Source organism: Pipistrellus kuhlii, unplaced genomic scaffold (assembly GCF_014108245.1).
Source record: "Pipistrellus kuhlii isolate mPipKuh1 unplaced genomic scaffold, mPipKuh1.p scaffold_m20_p_6, whole genome shotgun sequence".
Classification (NCBI taxonomy): Eukaryota; Metazoa; Chordata; class Mammalia; order Chiroptera; family Vespertilionidae; genus Pipistrellus; species Pipistrellus kuhlii.
Genome location: NW_023425562.1, coordinates 18,249,038 through 18,271,783, shown reverse-complemented (window position 1 = coordinate 18,271,783; position 22,746 = coordinate 18,249,038). Strand labels below are relative to the sequence as shown.

Below are 22,746 nucleotides of genomic sequence, written 5' to 3'. Positions count from 1 at the left end.
AGACCTGTCTCCACAAATGCTTACACATTAAAGTGCCAGGCTGTCCTGGAGCAGCTGGTATTTTATTCTGGTCGCTTTAGGAATATATGTCGATATTTTTTTAGCGCCACCAACACAAGGACATATCATGCTGGTTTGTAATAGCAGCACCTATTTCATTTTAAATGTTAACCCTTTGCACTTCACTGTCCCCTCTCAGGGGACATCGGAATTCTAGCATATCACTCGGATGTCCCCTCTCAGGGGGGACATTGCAGTGATTACAGGGAATTGAGTTAATTCAACGCACGTGTCCGCCGCAAAGTAGCGTCAAGTAGCTGGTAGCCAATGTCCAGAATCGTTCAGAGTGCATTAAAAATGATAGAAAACTTCAGGTCAGGGTTCTTTAACTCTAGATATAATCTTTTCTCCTTGCTGCCTCCTCCTCTCCCCCCCCTTTTTTTTTCTTTCCCCTCTACTCACCCCCTTCACTTTTCCCTCCAACACTAAAAGGCTCAAGGACAGACACACACAAAATCCTCCACCTATTAGAATAGCGTCCTACCAACTCAGAAGATATCTGCTGTTTCCGCCAAGAACAGCACCATGAACCCTACTTAGAAAGTGGCTGAGGCCCCTCCGAACCAGCCAGAGCTACTCCTCTAGGCAGGACAGAACGTTTGCCAAGTCTTTGCTCTAGACTGATATTAAGTCACTTTTACCAAAGTGTTATTGGCCTATATGACAAAGTCAAATAGGACCATTAAGGAGTTTCCGTAAAGCCTGCTAGTTAGAGGGCTTGGATTAGAATTCTTGTTAAGTGACTGTTTTCCGGACTCCTCAGAGCAAGGTTTGGCTCCAGAGCATCTTTTCAACATCGTATTGACTTTAACAGAAAATACAGTAAAATACACTCAACATTTTAATGCACATAATTCAACTTTTATAAGGATTCCAAAAGAATTATAGGATCCTGGCAAGCCTCAAATCACATTATTTGCATTAATCTTTATCATATATGCCCAAGGATACTGTCATTGAAATGATGCTGCCCTCTGAGAAGTAAAAGCATTTTTAGGTTATTTGAGTTTTCTTTGTGCTATCAAAGTAAAAGCAGACTAAAATAAATTAGTGTCGGTTCTGGATAAATGTAGAATTTAAACAGATGTTGAGAGTTGTTGTAAAAGGAGCAGGCAGGGATGTCTAACTCACTCAAATTGACAGCCTGTGTAAATTGAATTCCCTGCATAATTGCTAATTCTTCACTTATCTGTAAAATAGAGTCTAAAGCTTTGGCTCTTCTTTGGAAGTATCAGTAGTAAAGGTCTGTTTTTCATTTATGACTCACAACATATTTATAGAAACATCTGAATATTGGAATCAGTAAGGCCTCTTGTTTTTCACTTCCTTGAATCTCACAGGGCACCATCTGTCCAAAGACATTTAAGCCTTTGACCAGGTTTATAAGGCACAATAAAATAGTAATGATTTACCTTCCTAGGCAAATGTGCTACCTAATTCTTCTGGGTAGAGTGTCATGTTTTAAAATTAAAATGTTTCTAAGAAGAGCATAATGGGGAATACATTCCCCTCAACTCCTCGGAAATTGACTTCTCTTTTAACAGATCATTGGGGGTAAAAATACCAACTTGGCAAAAGTTTATTTCCCTTGTCCAGTAACCTAGAGGGGAGCAAGGAAGTTCAAATCAAGCCCAGGAGGAGAGACCCAGTGGTCGAGGTCTAGGAAGTCCCAACCAACAGAGGGCATGTGCAGAGATCCATCAGCAATCCAGGATGCTACTACAGAGAACACACAGGGAGGGAGGCCAAGATCCAGGTCTCCTACACTTGGGTTAAATGAATGTGCTTGGCCAAAGGAAAGGGTGAAGTTAGGGTCAAAGCAGAGGGTTTAGGAATAGATGTGGGGCACTAAGTACCCAGGGTCAGAAGCTGTCTTGGTGTGTGGCTAACAGAGGAAGGAAGAAAACAAGAAATAGAAGCTCAGATTTCCTCTCTTTACTTTGCAATAGGATAAAATCTCCTCTCTAAGCAATGAGAGAGGTTACTCCCAATCAACCTGTGTACTAGAGCTTTCACAAGAAAATGAAACGCCTTCCTATCTAGCATTGTCAAGAGGGTATCAGCACTTCCCAAGCCTTTATAACCATCGCATTTGAAGAAGCCCCATTGAACTAAAAAGGGGTCCTTTGCAAAGATCCTCTCTAAAGTGCACCTTTATTTGGAAAGTTCCCTTTGTTTAGGAATGACCTTTGTGCTTAGTTCTAGAAATGCATTAACTGAAGAGGTATTTTCCCTTCTCTACTTATGCTCAATTGTGTTTTATCTTGAGGGTCTTAACAGAAAAGCAGTCCCTTTTATCATTTAGAAATTCTTTAAAGAAACAAAACCCACATTGTGTTTTGTTGCTGAAGTTTTCCCATGTATATGTAATAATTATAAAAGGTCATTCTGTTCCGCTAACCAACTCTTTAAATATGTCCTCATACTATTTAAAGAACGGCAAGCTTTCTTGACTCTTTCACATATAAAGAGATGGGTACAAAAGTATCAAATTAATGAGAGCTTTGTAAAAAAAAAAAAAAAAAAAAAATGAATACCCATACAATTTAGTGTCTAAAGGCTAAAAAAGAGTATACTGTATCTAGAGTAGAAATAAAGTCCTCCACTCAGAGACCTCTGCTTTTAAACCTCATAACAGGCCAAGGAGATACAATTTTGAGAAAATGAGCAATAATGAAGAGAGCACTGGAGCTTGAAGGACATGGGAAAAAGGTGAACTTGAAACTCTGCTTTGACAGAAAGACAGTGTTGGAGATGCTCCTCATCCTTCCTGCTGCCACCCAGCTCCCGGGGGGCAGGCAGCCCCTCATGGCAGTGACAATGACACTTACTTAAATCGGTTCTATGAATACTGGCTGTGAAACTCAATTCTCCACAATGACTTGCATTTATCAAGCTCAGAGTCCACCGAGTTTGGTAGATCCCACCTTTCTAACATCTAGGTCTTCTTATAGTTTACTCTGTATGGGAGAAATGCTCACCTGTCCAAATTCAAATAACAGAGTAGGAGACAGAAGTATGACGAAAATGAGACTTTTCATATGTCCTCAAGAGTGGGTGTCCATTGGTATAGGCCAGTGGTTGGCAAATTCATTAGTCAACAGAGCCAAATATCAACAGTACAGCAATTGAAATTTCTTTTGAGAGCCAAATGTTTTAAACTTAAACTTCTTTTAACGTCACTTCTTCAAAATAGACTCGCCAAGGCCATGGTATTTTGTGGAAGAGCCACACTCGAGGAGCCAAAGAGCTGCATGTGGCTCAAGAGCCGCAGTTTGACCATGGGTATAGGCACACATAGGGCAGTGAACACAGGCAGTTTTGATCCCATTGTGTGAGAGTCCCTCCTCCAGTTCCTCATTGGCTGAGTACTATGGAGTTGCAATTCTATCCCATACATGACCTTGGTCTTATTGTCTCCATTGGGCTATTTTAAAAGATAAGCTGAGGCTTTTTCTAGTTGCCTCCGCCTCCCTTTGTCTAGGGCAGTGTTTCCCAAACTTTTGACATATGTGTACCCTTTCTATAATTTTCATAACGCTGAGTATCCCTCCTACTCATGAGAACATAGAATTAGGCGCAGCTAAGCACGGTGTAACGCATACCCCCACCAAACTCTTCCCGTACCCCTGGGGGTACGTGTACCACACTTTGGGAAACACTGGTCTAGGGGAATCTTCCTCGAAAATGTGCTATCAGCCACCTGAACAGTTCTCATTCCCTCTCCCCAGCCCCCTTCCCCACATCCTGTTTGCTCTGGGGAAATTCAATAACTGACTGGCCACATGCTGTTTCTTTTCTATGAAGATGAAACATATAGACCATTTATTTTTAAAATGGTCATTTTCTAAAGATGAATATAATATTTCTAAATTTTCAAATTGTAAAGTCCACAAAAATACCAAGCTGAGTTATTAGAATTTAAAAGAATTGAGCTAGGTTCCTGAATTCTATCTACCTATTGAATCCCATACAGAAAACAAGCAGATAAAAATTAAAATTACTCTTTAACACAACAGGCACTAATACATCTGATATGTTAGTTTTAGATGCCTGACTAAGTGAAAGTATAAACTTTAATACAGAAGTTATAGATTTTTGTAATGGTCTTAAAACTAGGCTCTTCCACTGAAATTGTAATTTCCTTTTTTAAGGTTTTCCCAGGAGCTGCTATTCCTTCCAGCTGACCCTGGAGGAGGTGGTGGGGAGCTCTCCCTATTAGAAGTGTAAAAGGTTCGCAGTATCATGGATGGCATCCATAACCCTACAGCCAACCCACCACCAAAGACATGTTCATAGTGCTCTGGACCCCAAGCAACTGACCAATTTTCAATGTCCATTTTCTTGGCAATGAAAATAATTGGCATACACATGGATGTGTGCTGAACCAGAAAATATTCAGGACAAGCAAGACAGAGCTAGGTGTAGACTGTGCACAATGACCTCAGTGTCAGAGGCAATGGTTTGAAAGGCGACACTAAATAATTTCTTGGACAGTTTCATTTCCATTGAGTCTTTGCCATAAAGGAAAAAAAACACAAAAACATCAGAAGATAAGCAAAACAAGAAAACATAAACACTGTGATGGATCATATGCTCTGCTGGACTGAAACCTCCTTGAAGAGAGGGTCTTATTTAATCTGAGCTCTTATCTCTTTAAGCAGAGCATGCAGCCAGCTCTGACACTGACCCTAGAAATAGGCTTTTGCCCTTTGCATTAGAGTATTCTCGTTAGGACCTTGCATGGTAGTTTCTTTGATGTAGTACTGTAGACATTAACTATCAGCCAAAGGGAAGGAAATGAAAGCTGAATAAATTTTCAACTCTAAACTTATTAAACCTCTAACACAAATCATCACATCACTCGAGCCATAAAGCATGGCTATCCACAGAGAGGCATTTAATCAGGCCCCTTCAGAAACAAATTGCTGGTGCCCCACAATGCACACTTACAACCCTCTTGCTATTTTTCTCCTGATATTCATGGTTTACTGGCTGTTTTTAATCATGGAACAATGGAATATCCTTGAAAGAATAACTGTTAACATGAAGTTCTTAAACCAAGAAGGGTTCAGTATGAATAGATGAAATTACCATTTCCCTAAGCATTTGTCATTATATTTTAATAAAGAGGATCTGATAAATAAGAGCTTCTAATAATAATTAAAAAAAAATTCAGCTCTAGTAAGCAAAAAGAAGGTACCACAGAGTAAATACCTACATGATGAAATGCATGGGTAAGGGGTCATAAAGTAACAGCATGGTGGTACTTTGCATAAACCTGAGACCATAGACATATTAAGCCTTGGTATATTTCCCATCCACCTGGGGAACCAGTCAAGAAAACAGCCTCATTGAAGTAGGGCAATGCCTGGTATTTTTAGCAAGTTCCTCCAGAAGATTCTGATATATCCAAATTTGAAAAGCACAGCACTGGGGAATTAATTAAAATAAGAGAGAGAACACTTCAATGTTAGAGGAGGCTTTTGCTATTGAAGAAATCCGCAAAGAGATACAACAGTGCAGAGAAAGCTTCCTGGGAGACCTCTCCGGGACAGTGTCTCCATCTATCCTTCTACCTCAGTGACAGCGGAATGCTCCCCATGCCTTAGGGCTCTTCGCCCAGCTTCGCCAGTGTTTCTATGGGGCGGAAGTGTCCAGCATTCTGTCTGCCCCTGCAGAGCAGGGCAGAAGAAGTGACTCCACCCAACTTCTGGGAGGAGCCTAGCGGCCACCTAAAGGGAAAACACTAGAGAAATCAGCAATGCCAGCTAACCAGGGGCTTGGGCATATTCCCTTTTAATTGGCTAATTAATACTTCAAGTTGAATAGAACTGTAAAATGATTAGCAACTTATTCAATATTTTGGATGCTGAATTTATTTTGTGTGAACGAGAGTTTTTCCTGGCTGCATTAAAGATAGATGTTCATGTTCTGCACATCCTCCTGCTTCAAGGTTGGCACCAGTTCTGCTGTGGGCCACCCGAGGGTTCAGCTCTTCCCGAATGATGCTGATTAAGACGGGCCCACTGAAGCTTGAGAGCACACTGGGAAACAGGTGAGTACTGCTTTCTGAAAGGGAAAGCAGATTGTTCCTTAAACATAGAAAAGCTGAAAGCCACAGTTTCCCTGCGCACACCCAATCAGAGGAGAGGCTGAGATCAGTGACTATCTTACCCTCTTCCCTCCATATGTGGGGAGTATCTATAGGAAACAAAGCAAAGGCTGTGGAAGAAAGATGAGCTCTGAATCCTTTAATACTCAGGGTTTCAGATGGTTATAAACAACTATGACTACTACAAGCAGAATTTCATCTTTTCCAAATCCAAGATCCCCTGGCTCTCTAACGTCCCATAGTTCTGGATGGTAAAAGCTAAAGTCTTTTGATTCATAATTTGATTACTCCTGGATAAACAGAGAAATCCTGGGACCCAGGAATCAGGACCTTACCATCAGGTTCATGCCCTACAGTTCTCTTCTCACTGTTTACTGAGGGTTCAAGTTCAGTTCCTGCCCACAGTCCTAGTAGGACACTAGGAACTCTGTAATACTGTGCCCACTGTGAACACATCAGGGAAGATGACAGACACAGTTCCCCCTGTACGGATGAAGCTTTAGTCCTAGTGGGGTAAGCAGATGCTAAAGAAATAATACATTATGATGTGCAGTTGTTGTAAAGAACTCTTAAGGCTTGGTGACCTAATAGTGGTTAGCAGTTAGACCTAAAAAATTCAACAGATGCCCCAGAAGAAGTGACATCTAAACAGAGCTCTGAAGAATGAATAGGAATGAGCTTAACTGTGGGGTACTGGGATAAGAGTCTCTAGGCGATTACTCCATTTATTGCAATGGGACTAAAAGGGAGAAGTGAGAAAGAGATGGCTATGAGCTGAATTGAAAAGGAAGTCAGATTCCTTGTTTAAACTCAGATTATTTCAATTCCTTTGGTCCTTCCCTTTTTTTTTTAAACTGGAGGACCAGCCTTCCTATTCTAACATTATTTTCATTGGAAAATGTTAGCCTCTTACAGGCTTAGACATAGCATGATTCTGATAAAAATGTGGAATAAAAACAAATATCTTTATACAGGTAAAGCAAAGCATGATAGCATAAAGAAAAGAATATGGGAATGTGGTTTGGGGTCTGAAAGACCTGGGTTCTGAACTTGTCTTGGAGATAAATTAATTAAATTTCCTGTCCCTCAGCTTCCTATAAGAGCCATTGCATGCCGGGTGGTTGTGAGGGGCAGCAAATGATATTTTTAGATAATTGGCATGGAGTTTGTCCTCACACAATAAACACAAGTCCTGGGATTAAACACTGAGTGCTTCTCACATTTTAACATGAATTTGATAGCGGCATACAAAATGTAATGCAATCAAGTAGACTTGGAGTAATGCTGAATATATATACCAGGAAGTGGTAATTTCCTAGAACGCTCTGAGACAACCTAGACCTGAAGACTTGACACCACACCTTTTACTGAGGGTTCTCCACTTCTACATAGACTATGATTGCTCTTTCTGGGGAAGTAATGCTAAGTAGTCAGTCCTCAAGACATTGCGAGGCCTGATGGCCAAAAGGCAAGATGCATTTTTCTCTTCTGTTTCTTCTTTGTTCTTTCCTTATTATTTTTCAAAAAGTAATTCCTTCAGAGATACCTGCAGACATTTCAAAGTGTAAAAAGGATGTCTGTATGATTAAATAATATTGACTGAAAACCTACTGAGTGCTAAATATGACAGCAAAAACACACACACATACATACACACACACACACACAAATACACACACACAAACACACACTCACAAAGAAGCCTTAGCCCAAACCCAACATGAGTAGAATGAATGTGATGAAGCTTTAGCAAAAGGTCTCACACCATCCACAAAATAATATGAATGTGAAATAAACAGCCTGGGGACTAAGAATTTTCCAGCCAGTCCAGGTCTTCACTGCAGAGATTTGGCCAAAAAAAACTCCCTGGATAGCAGACAGTCTAGTATAAAATGTTGAGGATAGTGCAGACCTCTTCTTGCTTTTTTGTACAATGAGGTGAGTGGTTACTGTGAATGTGAGTCTCAGTGATGAAAATCACCAGCCTGGGCCTGTGTTGACCATAATTGTAGATTGTCCCGCCTACCATCACCACCACCACTGGCGACCTACCATATGTAAGCCGTCTGCCTCCAATTTCTGAGACACAGAGCGAAGTGAAAAAGGATGAAAAGGTTACTGATTACACACTGAGAAATGGATAAACTCATAATTTCTCAAACATGTGAAACACATGTTCCCCAGGTAAGACCTTGCACTTCAAATGTCAGACCAGAGTGAATTCTTAAAGCTGAGTTATAAAGCTCTGGAAATGGAGTTTATAATGAAAATGTTGACAGGCTGTGGGAGCCCTTCTAGTATGAGAAATTTAATATGTCACCGTGTTTTACAAGATTTTACTGGCATAGGAGAAAATTAAAACATTTACCACCCTTCACTTCACCAAATTGCTTGCCTCCTCCACAGCGTAATGCCGTGGGTGGGCTATTTCATTCATAAACATCCTTCTTATTGTCACTGGGCCTTATAGGCACATTACCAGCTTCACACTCACCTTTCCTTCCCAATGCACAGCCATGATAATGGTGGCGGAATTATCTTGTAACCTGATTCACGTTTTTGAAAGACATGTTAAATTGTACACAGGCAACCTAAATAATGCTGGTCATTAAAATATCTTCTGAGAGCCTTTCAAAATGACTTTTTTTTTCTGTAGGTATTTATACAAATGAGGGGGGGGCAGAGACTTAGAAAAATAGGTTATTGTTGAAGGAAACATTTAAAATCTCTGGCAAAATGGTATGACTGCTTACTTTTCTGAACAGAAGGAAGCAACAAGCATGAAATGGGGGGTAATTTTCTAAATCTAATATAAGCATTCAAGATTTATATGAAAGCATAGCTGTTACTCCAAGTGAGATCATTAACATAACTCTCTTAAACTCAGTGACATTTTCTGTTTCTTTAATGACCATTGACATTCATGATATGCCGAAGGTCAACTGGGGTAACTTGCCAATCTGCAGGTCACATGCCTTCCCAGCAAAAGAAGGAAGAGTCCTAAGGTTTGCTGGTCCAGAGAAAGCCCTTCAAAACCACAACAAACACTATCCAGACTTCTTCTAAGTGAGAATCCAAAGAATTATCATGAAAAATAAAACCACATCCCTGAATATTACCCAGATACTTTTAGTGCAGTCATTATTGATCCTTTAGGAAGGGGTGTTGATTCTGCAGTGTTGGTGCTAAGAGCTTTAAGCAGGCACAAACAACTTCACATGTTTGCACAGGGACATCTGGATGGGAAATAGGCTGGACAGTCACAGAGCCAGCAGGGCATGAAGATGTATGTCCCCACCCAGGAAAAGAGGGCTTCTTCATGGGCTGCTCTTTTCCTGTTTGCTTACAGGGATCCTAGCTCTGGCTTCTTAACTTGTAGAATTCAAATACACTTTTACTGGGCAATTACACTGTTAGGCAGATGTCTTTAACACTACCTTAGTTCTCTTGTTTTTCATTTATTGAGCTATTAGATAATGTATATCTAATTGTTTTAAGATTAAAATGGAAAATACACAGACAATAGAATACAGACTCTCTTACACACACACACACACACACACACACACACACACACACATCCCCCACCACTGCCTATATCTAACACACTAGTTAGATGCAATTCCTCTGACCTGAGCTCCCTAAATTCTGAGTTACACATAGCACCCCAGCACTTCACCACTCTCCCCAAATGAGAGCCCCTGTTTTGGGTTCCTGGACCCAATTCATAAGTACCATAGAAGAGGATTCAACACCAGTAACAATCCTCTGCACACTAACTGTGTCTCCTTACAATTCAACTAAGTCCTAACAACCAGCTGATCCCACAGGGTAAGGGCTCAGTCCCATGGGACTGCCTCCCCCATCACTTCCCCAGCACTTCTGACCTACTGATTCTCAGGTACTCCTTGAGTTTGATTAATTTGCTAGAGCGGATCACAGAATGCAGAGAAACATTTTACTTACTAGGTCACTGGTTTATTATAAAATGATACAGCTCAGGAAGAGCAGATGGAAGAGCTGCAAAGAGCAAGAAATGCCCTTGGGTTTAGGCACCGTCCTCTCCCAGCACCTCCACTGATTCATGACAGGAAGCTCTCAGTATCCCTCCTCGCCCCCTTTTTTGGCTTTCTTTATGGAGGCTTCATCACAAAGACATGATTAATTATATTATTGAATGCTGGTGACTGATTCAACCTCTTTCCCCTTGAACCTTGATGGAGGTCATGGGTAGCCTGAAAGTTCCTGCCCTTTACTCACATGGTTGTTTCCCCTGGCCACTAGCCCCCATTCTTCAATGGGGTCCAAAGGTCACCTAATTAACAAAAGACGCCTTATCACTCTCAGAAATTTTAAGGGTTTTAGGAGCTCCATGCCAGAAATAGAATGAAAACTATATATACATTTCTTATTATAAATCATAATATCAGAGCCCTGAAGCTCTATAGGGTCCAGTGTTTTTATTTATTTTATTATTCTTTTTAATATATATAAATATTTTTTATTTTTTAAATCTTTTTTTATATATATTTTATTGATTTTTCACAGAAAGGAAGAGAGAGGGATAGAGAGTTAGAAATATCAATGAGAGAGAATCATCAATCCTGCACACACCCCCCACTGGGGATGTCCCTGCAACCAAGGTACATACCCTTGATGGGAATCAAACCTGGGACCTTTCAGTCCACAGGCCGACACTCTATCCACTAAGCCAAACCAGTTTCAGTCCAACACTTTATATCTAAAGTAACTGCAGTGTCTGCCTCTCCCAGTAATGTAACCTTTAGCCAGAGGAATAGAATTTCCTGGTCAGCACTAGTGAGGTCATTTTCTGATAAAGGCTCCCTACCTCCTCCTAAGAAAGTAGGATGTGGTCTGAAATAGTACACTCCTGGCTGCTTGCTCCACCCCTTTTCTCTATAAAACCATGTCATTTAGTACAGCTCCTTGGAGCTCCTTTTTCTTTGCTAGCTATGATGTTCATTCATTCTGAATCTTTGAATGAAGCACTAGCTCCTCAAATTGACTCAGCTAAATTTTGATTTTTAACAGTAGACATATTTAATTAGCCATTAGGGAGAAGTGACCAATATATGACACTCCTTATTATCAAATATATAGATATCCATTATAAGTATAAAACTAGACTATTAGAAGATAATAACTTCTTAAAGGAAGATGAGCATTTTTCACTAATTGTATTCAGTACTTGCATCTATAAATACTGATCCTGACAGAAAAAGTTTTATGATATAGGGACTATATACATGGGATTTCCCATGATTTCTTCTTGTTATGGCAGAAATCAGGCAGAGTGTCCAGTGAGCACACAGATAGCCCTCCCCCTCCCCTGCTTTTCACTGCCAATCTGCCAAGAAGCCAGGAAGATTACAGAAGCCAGAGGTGTGGTTATGGTGGTGCAGTCAGAGGGGTTTATCTGCTCTCCACTTGCCTTCTCATTCTAACTGACTTTCTAGAATATCCCCTAAACGTAAATGTTTCCTTGCTTTATAGGAAAATTTTGTACATGACACAAACACCTTAATTCAAAGGTCTTTAGGTAATATTAAACTTAAATAATAAATTTTAGCATAGACTTTTTAAATAAAAAACATAATAATAGGAAAAGAGTGCCAGAGACGGGTTCCTAAAAGTAAAAATGAATTACTAAATTTATTAACAGCCATACTTTCATTGGAGATTTATAATTATGTCACCTGATCTATCCACTTATTCTGATTTAAGTCTTTGTTAGCCTGGCACTTATAAAAAAAAAAAAATCAAGCTTTTGTATTCTAAAGGGATCTTCTAAAATTCAAGAGAGTTTTGGTTACTCCATTTAAATTACAGTACCTGCAAAAATCACACTGTAGCTAGCTTAAGGGTTGAACAAAAGAACACTGCTCTTAAAATACCGATTTTTTTAAGAGTAATTACCTATTTCCATTGCCACATAAATTAAAATTCATAACAAAGAAAAGAAAATGAAAGGTTGAAAGATTTTTTAAAAGTTATTTTGTTGATGTTTCTACTATAAAAAGCCCTGTCAAATTCTCCTTTGCAATTTTTATAATGTAGGTGTCTCTTCACTCTGCATTATTTTCAGGATTATATTTCTATGTTAATTTTACTGCAGAGTTAATTGACTTAGAAAGGAGGCAACTAAAAACCTACTTTTAAAAATGCAATTCTTTAACTTGAGGGTGTGGGAGTGTGCAGGTAAGTGGGCATTGGGGTAATATTAGTGATTATCTCAGTTTTATTTGACAATCAAATTAAATAAAAATTATAAGATTAAAACATGCATTACTTATAACACTGCATTTCTTTCTCACATTTTCTTTTTCTTTCTTGTTTTCACTACAAAATAATAGGAACATTTAGCAAAGTGGAGATAATTAAGACCATTAAGAATTATGGAGATAGAACCATTTATATTAAATTGCTAAATAAAAAATTGTTAAATTCTTGCTTATTGTTTGAGGATAAATAATATCCCTATCTGTTTAAAATGAAAAGCTTTGCTCTGAAACAGAACCTTCCCAAAACAGAATTCTGAGAATATTGAAAGGCCCTGGGACACATTTTCCAAACTGCTTCCCTGGGTGAACTTGACCTTCTAGGCAAGATTCTCATATTTGTTCTTGTAGAGAAAAGGAATATGAACATTTTTCCTGCTGTTTCCTTTATACTGTATAACATTTGAGTGACCTGAGGCGGTGTAGTTTATTCTCCCTTCTCTTAATACAAGCTTGTTTTTCAGTTTCCTTTTAAGTAAAAACGTAAAGGTCAGGTTATTTCACAAAATGCTCCATTCTACTCAGGCGATTCCAGCTTCTCTCACCATAGTATGCTTTCACTAATTATTTCATAACTCATTTGAATGGGAGGCATTCTGGAAGGAAATGCATTGAAACAACTCCTCAAGTAACTAATTATTTTTTTAAAGCACAAGGGAATTTTAATTATAATGCCTGTGTTATTTAAAAGCAGAATGGGACAATTTGCATCTTGAAACATCTATTGTAATAGGGAAGAAAAAAAATATGCTGCTGAATAAAATAGCAATTTAAGTAAAGGCAATTTAGTTGGCCTTTTATCTTTTTGATTTTCAAGAAAAAAAATGAAAAAATGCAAACGTGACCTTTATTATAAAAACACAAATAAAAAGAAAATTAAAATCTTGCCTTAGAAAGACTATGAAGAGGATTAGAATTTATTACCCCAAAATGTGCCACAGTGGCAAGTGGATTATTTTGAGCTGAAGGCAAATAAGAAAAAAGTTTACTTCTTCCTTAACGACTTGAAAGAATTTTGATAGAGCCTGTGACCCAAAAAGAGAGGCATTATCAGATATAACTTTTTATCTGAATGACCTATCTGTTTGGTAAGGCAGATGTCCAATTACCAAATTTCTGCTTTTCTTATCATCTTGTGAATTACTCTCCTCACCTTTGAAGCCTCAGATCCTTATTTTATTCTTTAGCATAAGTGGCACACTAGTCTCAATTGCCTGGCTATCCTGAGGTTTCAAATTTTTATGGGGCTTCCTTACATATGGAATTAAATTTGTTTTTCTTCTGTTAATCTGTATTATGTCAATTTAATTATTAGATCAGCCAAAGAACATAGAAGAATGAAAGAAAAAATTTTCCTCCCCTATACCTATTGATAAGCTTCTTTTAATAAAAGGTGATATTTTCATGGGAATAAATAAATAAATAAATAAAATCTATTACTATTATTATTATTATTAATACTTATTAGATAAGAGGTGATATTTTCATGGGACTAAATACATAAATAATAAATAATAAATAAAATCTATTATTATTATTATTATTTACTAGAGGCCCAGTGCAGGAAGATTCTGCCACCACCACTGCCCACCCTGCCCAGGCTTTCCCTCTGGCAACTGCCTTGCTTTCCCCTTTCCTTCCCTCTTCCTTCTATGCTGTCTTTAGTCTTCACTCCTCCCTTCCTCAGCATACCAAAATTAACCTTGATCTTTGTTAGGTTAATTTGCATACTCACTTTGATTGGTTGTGGGGGTAGTGAAGGTATGGCCAATTAGCATTTTTCTCTTTTATTAGTGTAGATTTTTATTTTCCCTTAGTTTACATTTCAGAAAGTTCAATTGATTAAAAATAAAAGACTGTGGGAAACTATTGGGTGTCCTTAAATCACATCCTTAGATTGAGAAGCAAAATGATAAGGGAATAAGAATGTGCCAGAGTTAGAGACTTGCTTTCCTATCTCTGCCTGTAGAATATCACTATATACCTTTCTTCAGTTTGTTCTCTGTCAATTTGGGTACCTATATCACAGACTTTTTTTTTTTTTTTTTAACTTTATGAGATAATGCCTGCGACTGTACTGTGCAAAGAGGAAATTGCTATTAAAAAAATCAAGTTGCCGAAGCCAGTTTGGCTCAGTGATAGAGCGTTGGTCTGTGGACTGAAAGGTCCCAGGTTCAATTCCAGTCAAGGGCATGTACCTTGGTTGCAGGCACATCCCCGGTAGGGGGTGTGCAAGAGGCAGCTGGTCAATGTTTCTCTCTCATCGACCTTTCTAGCTCTCTATCTCTCTCCCTTTCTCTCTGTTAAAAATCAATGGAATATTTTTTTTTTAAATCAAGTCATTGGTTTTAATATTCCAGATTTAAATGCTTACAAATTAACACAAGCAGAACCTACTTATGATAGATGGTGAATGAGTGGTGATAAAAACAAATGAGATGGTACTATCAGAGACTATTCAGAGGAGCTCTGAATTGATCTGGTTTTCTTACACATTGACATTGCTTTTCTTTTCTTTTTCTTGTCCTGGAGGAGTGAGGGTATGTTACATTCCTAGTCTAGACCAACTAACTCCCAAGACCTCAGCTTTCATAAATCATTCAGTTGAAAGGCATTAAGATGGTCCAATTGAGAATACTTCTCAGCATTTTTTTTTCTGAAATGATAGCAGCACTTGCTTGATCAAAAACTCTTGGTCTGACCAGTGCAAATTATATTGGCTCCAATATAATAGATCAATTTGTGAAATATGAATATTTCAGTCAAATGAATTTTGGCACTGCTTACAAACACACTACATAGATTCTACTTTGAGAACTGAAGTCAGGTTTGCCAGTTGTGTTCACAGATTACAAAGGTAGATATCTGAGGCAAAGTGACAGTATTTATGGCTCATGATTTGCAGCCTATATGTTTTATTCCAAAGAAATGTTTCACACCATCATATGAAAATATTAAAAGTTGTCATTTTCAGATAAGTGTAATAACACAATAATAACTATTATTATATCTGTTTGCACTACCATTGTCATTGCTTGGCAATCTAATCTGCTAAATTTTACAGCCTAGATATTATTTAAAAACCACCACAGCCTCAGGAGGTAGGTTATTATTATGTCTGTTTTATATAAGAGAATCCAGAGGCTGAGAAAGTTGGCAGTATCTGGAGAAGGGAAGATGTGCTTGGCAGATGCAAGTTCATCTTGATATTGAGAATTAGGGATTAATAGGAATTGGCACATGCCTTTTTGAAAGTAGCATATAAATATTCTAGCACAGCCGTCTTCCATAATTCATTAATTTGTAGACTACTGAGATATAAATTAAAGTATTCCAATTCCGTCCATAGAGATTATGTTTAGAAGGGCACAAATAGGTAAATTTAATTTCATAAAGTTCATTAAAAGAGAAGCTCTAGCTGGTTTGGCTCAGTGGATAGAGTGTCGACTTACAGACTGAAGGGTCCCAGGTTTGATTCTGATCAAGGGTACATGCCCTGGTTAAAGGCTTGATCCCAGCTGGGGGTGTTCAGAAGGCAGCCAATTAATGATGACTCCCTGTCATAATTAATATTTCAATCTTTCTCTCCCTCTGCCTTCCTCTCTGAAATCAATAAAAATATATTTAAAAAAAATAGGAGAAGTGGAAGAGAAGGAGGAGAATGGGGGGGGGGGGATATGACATTGATAAAAGCCTCTCCATTTATGACATATAATCCCAAAACACATGTCTTCACCTGTAGGACAAAGCCTACTGGATAACTATATTCCTGATGTCTTGCTAGATGGACTGAGTAGCAGGAGAAGCTTTATAAAGTCCCACCCTGCCTCTCTCCTCAAGCTGTTCTTCGTCTAGAGGGCTAAACAGAGATATCATGGCAGAGAAATGCTGTACCATCTATACTAATAAAAGGGTAATATGCTAATTAGACCAGGTCGACAAAACATTTTCCAGTCATCCAGTCCTTCTTCTGGATAAAGTCATGGTGGCAGGGGCAGGGGCAAAGGCAGAGGCTGTCAGGACGATCAAGCTGGCAGGAGAGCAGTTAAGGGCAATCAGACTGGCAGGGAAGGGTAGTTACGGGCGATCAGCCCAGGAAGCAGAGATGTTAGGGGGGATCAGGCAAGCAGGCAGGTGAGTGATTAGGAGCCAGCAGTCCCAGATGGAGAGAGCAATGTCCCAGACTAAAGAGGGTGCAGGCCGGGCTGAGGGTCTCCTCTCTCTCCCTGGATGTATGAATTTCATGCAACAGGCCTCTAGTCTTCTATAAGAGTTAACTGGATACAAATAAAAGTCCCAAGTTCCAGCCAGGACTGGCCAAGTTGCTTTCATGTGAGATTTAATAGTCCTGGCATTTCTGGTACACAGAACTCACAATTACCAGGAATACCAATAGTCCATAGCCTGTTGCCACTGAGATAGATAACAAGATGTTGGATGGGATGGAAGCCCTTCCTTTTTATTCCCTACTGTCCCTCTGCCTTGAGCCAAGTGTGCACTCCTGTTTAAAGAGCACTTTGTAGGTTCCTAGGAGATACGATGAATGGTGCATGGCAAGATTACCGCATAAAATGTGCTGATTGATTACAAACAGATTTCATTTGCCACATTTCTTTTTTTTATCAAAAGACACTTGGAGAGAAAAATGAAAGCAGGGCAATATATTAAATAGGGTCTACATTGCACCTGAAGGTAGAGAACAGGTGTTTTTTGTTTTTGTTTTTTGCTTTTTGTTTTTTCACCTTTTAGTGGTAACTGGTTACTGACTGCTAATGCTTTAAAAATTACATTAAATTAAGCCCGTGGCCTTTATTATGAGGAAGATATATGCCCCTTGTGCATCCCAGCAGTTTGGCAATTTTAAGCTCAGCAGACATAACATTGATGTATGCTGTATTGCCAAACAACACGGTAAGTGTCTAAAACACCGTGAACAGTCTTATTGCCTTGAAATGATACAATCTAATATTAGATTGTAACTCAGTGACTGAACCTGCCAGCCTATCCTGGTACAGAATATGAAAGTGGAAGCCACTTTATTTTAATATCTCACAGGGAATAAATTGTTCTTCATTTCAACACTGAAACAGAGAACGTGTTAAAAGTAAATCTAGATTGCACTAAAATGGAAACCACAGCATATCAGGCTCTTTTCATCAACAACACACATGCATCAGCCTTTTGGAATAGGGCATCAAAATGCCAGTACAATTCATTCAACATGGCAGGGTCCCCTTAGCATTGTGAGTGACTGCTGGATGGGATTTCAGAGACCCTGAATTCTCAAATGAGAGAATATCAGATGCACCCTTCCCACTGCACTTGGAAAACCCTGGGAAGAAAGCAGCCATTATCTAATTCTCAGCACTGCTGTACTTGTTCCTTTTAATCAAGTATAATTCACATAAACTCTCTCAGTCTCCTCCACACTTGATGCTCACCAATCAAATTTCAGACATCGATCCCTCAAAGGTAGCCTTAGTTTCCATGGTCAGGATGCCACCTCTGTGTCTCCTGAGTAAAGGGGGTGTTATGGATCCATGCTTCAGTCTATCCCTGTTTTAACAGGTAGTATCACTAGGTTGACCCAGAATAAGGGGTTCTCAGGTATGGGGCTTTCAAGTGCTAAATCCAGGTCAGTTGGGGTTAAATCAGGATGGTTAGCTGCTATATCTCTAGGTGAGAAGACCTTGCCCACCAGATCACCTTCACCCAAGTTTAATCTAGTTTAACTGAATATGAGAGTGCTTCATGGGGAAAGGAAGCCACGAAAAAGTGTCATGAAACTGGATTTATGGACAGATTGTAGTCTATGAAATCTAGATTTTTATACCTGACAAAATCACCACCTTCAGATTTCAACTTCATCACACCTTCACTAGAAGAGTGCATGGGAAGGCCTTGTTCCTGCCTGATTGCCCTAGTACGTGTTATTGCTGAAAATGAGTCCTTATTCTCATAAGTCTTCCAGAGTATAGACTAAATTGGAACTGAGAAAGGAAACCCACCAAAAAAAAAAAAAAAATCACCACAAAAAAACAAACAATCAAAACACACACACACACACACACACACACACACACACACACACACACACACACACACACACACACACACACACTATAGCTTATTGGTTTAATTTTTTTAATTTTTTTTTACCAATAACTAAATATTAAGTTTGATGTTTATCCATTTGAAGACCTAAATTGCCGGAAGCCAGTTCCAGCATGTCATAATTGCAAGAATCTCATCAAAAGGTTGATGGAACTTGGGGACTCAACAAGGGCTGAATCACATATGTTGTCACCTGTTGGGAATGGCTAAAACCATTTCCCTCAAACCTGAATAGAATGATTATTTGCTGCCAGACAGCTCAGGGCATCTTAATGTACATGTTATTGCTTCCTACTAGCCTAACATCTGAATAGCCCTAGGCCATTCCCCAATCTGACAATGCTTCTCTATAAAACCCTACCCTTTGAAGTGTATATCTTCACCTTGCCTTGGGACAATTTGTGTTAATAAAAAGCAAGGGGTCCTGAGACAAAGAGAACTTGGCTCCTTTAGCAAGGCTCCACTGACCCACATGCCATTCAAAATTATCTTTCATCTTTGGACCCCTACTTAATCTATGCACAGACTTTCTCCGGACTTCAGAACCCTTCTTAATGCTGGAACAAGAGCCTCGACACTAAATTTATTTCAGCTAAAATTAAGTTGCCTGGCTATATATCTCATAATTTTTTTTTTAAACCAAAGCTTAATTTTCAGCCAAGTCTGTATAGAAGTGAGTAAAAATTTGATTCTTCTTTTTTTAGGTCTAACACAGCAAAGGCCACAAGAAATAATTATGACTACAATTTAACCAAAATAATAGGGACAGAAATACCAATATCCATAAATTCTAGTACATTCAGTATTGGGTTGTTATTGTTGTTGTTGTTGTTTTTTCTTTCTTTTTCTTTTTTTTCTTTTTTTTTGGGGGGGGGGGGTCTACACTACTTTAAAGTATCTAGAATAAATTTTTTTTAAATACCATTCATCTAATCACAGTTATTGAGCCAACACATTACCAAGCATTAAGATACTTGGAAGTACTAATGAAAGTTTTTATATTTGAAGATATTTATGTTTTACTAAAGCCATCATCATTAAAATAAAATTCTGAAGGAAAAACAACAAAACAGAAAATCTGCAAAATTGAAGCATTAGTGAGGGTATAAAACATAATTAATTGGAAAATTATTCTTCTAATATTTTTTATATTAGTAGATGTCCTCTAGTACACATAAATAGTAAATCAATTTGAGCCTGGCATTTCTTTTTTTCTTTTTTTTGGGGGGGGGGGTGGGAGGTGGGGGGAAGAAAACAACAATAACAACTCAGAAAGCTACATTGATTGTTGAGATCCTTCTACTGCTTTCCAAATTAATTAAAAAAAAAAAAAAGGCAAGACCATTTGGGAATAGGTACATGTACATATTTCCTTTTTCTTAAAAATATACATCGTTTCTCCCAAAATCGTTTTATTATCTCAATAATAAGGAACAAGAAGAGCTGGTGGAAGAAGAGAAAAAGAAGGAAGAATGTGCTCACCTGCTACTGCGACTTTTGCTGTCCGACTGATGATTGACCCAGAATCTCCTAGAGACGCCTCACACTGGTACAGCCCCTCGTCCGGCTTATGGTGCCTGGAGTGCAGGATGTTCTGTATCAACAGAGACCCATTGGGCAGTTGCTGCTTCCTTTCGTCCATCCCCAAGGCCAGGGGCATGCCATCTTTCTTCCACTTGATGACCGGGACTCCTCGGTCTGACTCCGCAGAGCAGTTCAGGAGGACATTTCCTCCCCGCATGGTGATGGCATCCGAAGGCTCCGACAGGAAGTGGAGGGACGTGAAAGCCTTGATCTGGAAACCTGGAACAAGGGAGACCAGGGAAAGTTTATTTACGCAAAGACATTTCCAGTTTAAATGCTCTGCCTTTTTGTTGCTGTTGTAAATCATCACCCAAGGATATTTTCCCATTGATTTTTAGAAAGAGTGGAAGGGTGGGGGAGAGACAAGAGAAACATCAATGAGAAAGAGACACATGGATTGGTGGCCTTTCACATGCGTACTAACCCATGCCAGGGACTGAGCCTGCAACTGAGGTAAGTAACCTTGACCAGAAATTGAACCTGGAACCCTCCAGTCCCTGAGCAGATGTCCATTAAGTCAAAGTAGATAGGGCTTCCCTGCTTTTTCTTTCTAAAACTATTTTAAAAACGTCCCTGAACAAATTAAACTTAAAATCAAGGATTTGGTATTAAAGAAGAAAAAAAAAAAAAAAAAAGTACCCAATTAAAGTAACCACAATTAATGAAAGAATTTGCCCAAAGTGTAATAATATGAAAAGTTAAGAATTTATACTAATCTAGGCATGGGCATCATCACATATCCGTCAGTACTTGAAAATTTAGGCAGAATCAACTAAAAGTTTCCAAGTAACTCTAGGTATTTTAAAGTAGTAATGGATAATAGTACAGTAGCTTAGATTTTGGATACTATTCCTATCTCTTCATTCTGATTATAATATCCATTCGTTTAAAAATATATATTCAGACAGGGTGTCTTATTTATAATGAAAAACAAAACAAACATACAAAAAAAAACAAACAAACAAAAAAAAAAAACACCTCTGAGCCGAGTGGGGAATGTTATTTAGAACAAAGCTCGGGTGGGTTTTAAAACAGGTAAGTAATCCCGCGTGCAGAAACAAGTCAATAAAGCTACTGCCTAAATCACAAGTCCCCAATGCATCCTAATTTCTATCTAAATGTTGCTCAAAGCCAGAAAACCTAAGTGAATAGTGTAGTTGGAATCCCCCCATAAACATAAGTGAACATGAGAAATCAACAGTAGGAATGGAAAGTCAGGTAAGAATCCTGAGGGGGTAGAACCAATATAATTAAAGAATATTCTTGCCGAAACCGGTTTGGCTCAGTGGTAGAGCATCGGTCTGTAGACTGAAAGGTCCCGGGTTCGATTCCGGTCCAGGGCATGTACATTGGTTGGGGGCACATCCCCGGTAGGGGGTGTGCAAGAGGCAGCTGGTCGATGTTTCTCTCTCATCGACGTTTCTAGCTCTCTATCTCTCTCCCTTCCTCTCTGTAAAAATATCAATAAAATATATTTTTAAAAAAAAAGAATATTCTTTTCGGGCTGACAGCATGGCATTCAGAATGCTTGTTTGGTGAATCAAAGTCTTTGAGGATGTTTCAGGGGGTCATTGGGCTCAGGCATGTGTATACCTAAATCATGCAAGTTAAATTACTTTCCATTTCATTTTTAACCATCTCCGGAGGCAGGGGATTCAACAGTGTCCCTTGGTAGCTTGTCTTCAATATTTAATCATTCTTAGACTCTAACTGAATTTTCTTGATTCTATTTAATCCCATTTCCCTTCTGAATCACTTAGTGTGAAAATGCAGAGAAGCTAGACATTTCTTTGTAAGAGCCCTTTATACTTTTGAAGAGGCATTTAATTTTATTTAAAAAATACCCACTAAAATATATTTTAGTCTTATTCTCCCCGCTCCCCAAATAACAATCCAACTTCACTAGTTTCCATAATTTTTCTATAATGGGAGCAATCTTTTGTCATACTTTGTATAAACTTTTTTATTTTTTCTATCATTTAAGGCAGGCATCTAAACTGCTTATAATCAATATCCCCATAAGGGTTTGACCCATACTAGTTCTATTGGACAGAAGTACTCCTCGCTTTGTATACCGCCCTTTCCAGTGAAGGTAAGTCTGAACAGCTTCTCACTGTTCTTCCATGGCATGCGCTTGCACACCAATTTTTCCTAAACCGTATATCTGAAGACTGTTATTTTACTCCTTCTGTTGAGCATTTCCAAATGAACTGCATCTTTCATCCTCATACACTCATTGCATCCAATGAGGCCATTCACCCAAAGAAAGCAGTTGGAACTTTGGTCAAATTAACATCAATTGTAAAGTAACAGTGAACATGTAAGTCTACCATTGAAGCATCCATCTTATATAAAAACTGCTGTTTGAAATTTTAACCCTGCTATTTGGCTTTTGTAAATGCTTGCTTGCTTAAATAATAAGGAAAATAAGACTATTCCCACTTCAGAGACGCCATTAAACCTTCCCTGGATGAAGTTATCAGTGCTGGCACCAGGCCTGGTTGAGGTCTCAAGGCCCCAGCACATAGGGGCTTTTTAAGAACTTGCAAAGGGAACCAGAAACACCCCATATTT

At 38.7% G+C, this 22,746-nt stretch overlaps 1 protein-coding gene across 1 annotated transcript in view; it reads right to left on the bottom strand.

The window, feature by feature from the left end:
- LOC123651535 (netrin receptor DCC-like) overlaps positions 1-21,810 on the bottom strand; it is a 124,580-nt gene extending 102,770 nt beyond the window's left edge. Inside the window, exons 1-2 of the mRNA XM_045574599.1 lie at positions 21,789-21,810; positions 20,071-20,391 (exon numbers count right to left, since the gene is read on the bottom strand). Coding sequence (XP_045430555.1) covers positions 20,071-20,391; positions 21,789-21,810 — 343 coding nt within the window. The remainder of the gene's footprint in view (positions 1-20,070; positions 20,392-21,788) is intronic.
- Between the last annotated feature and the right edge of the window lie 936 nt (positions 21,811-22,746).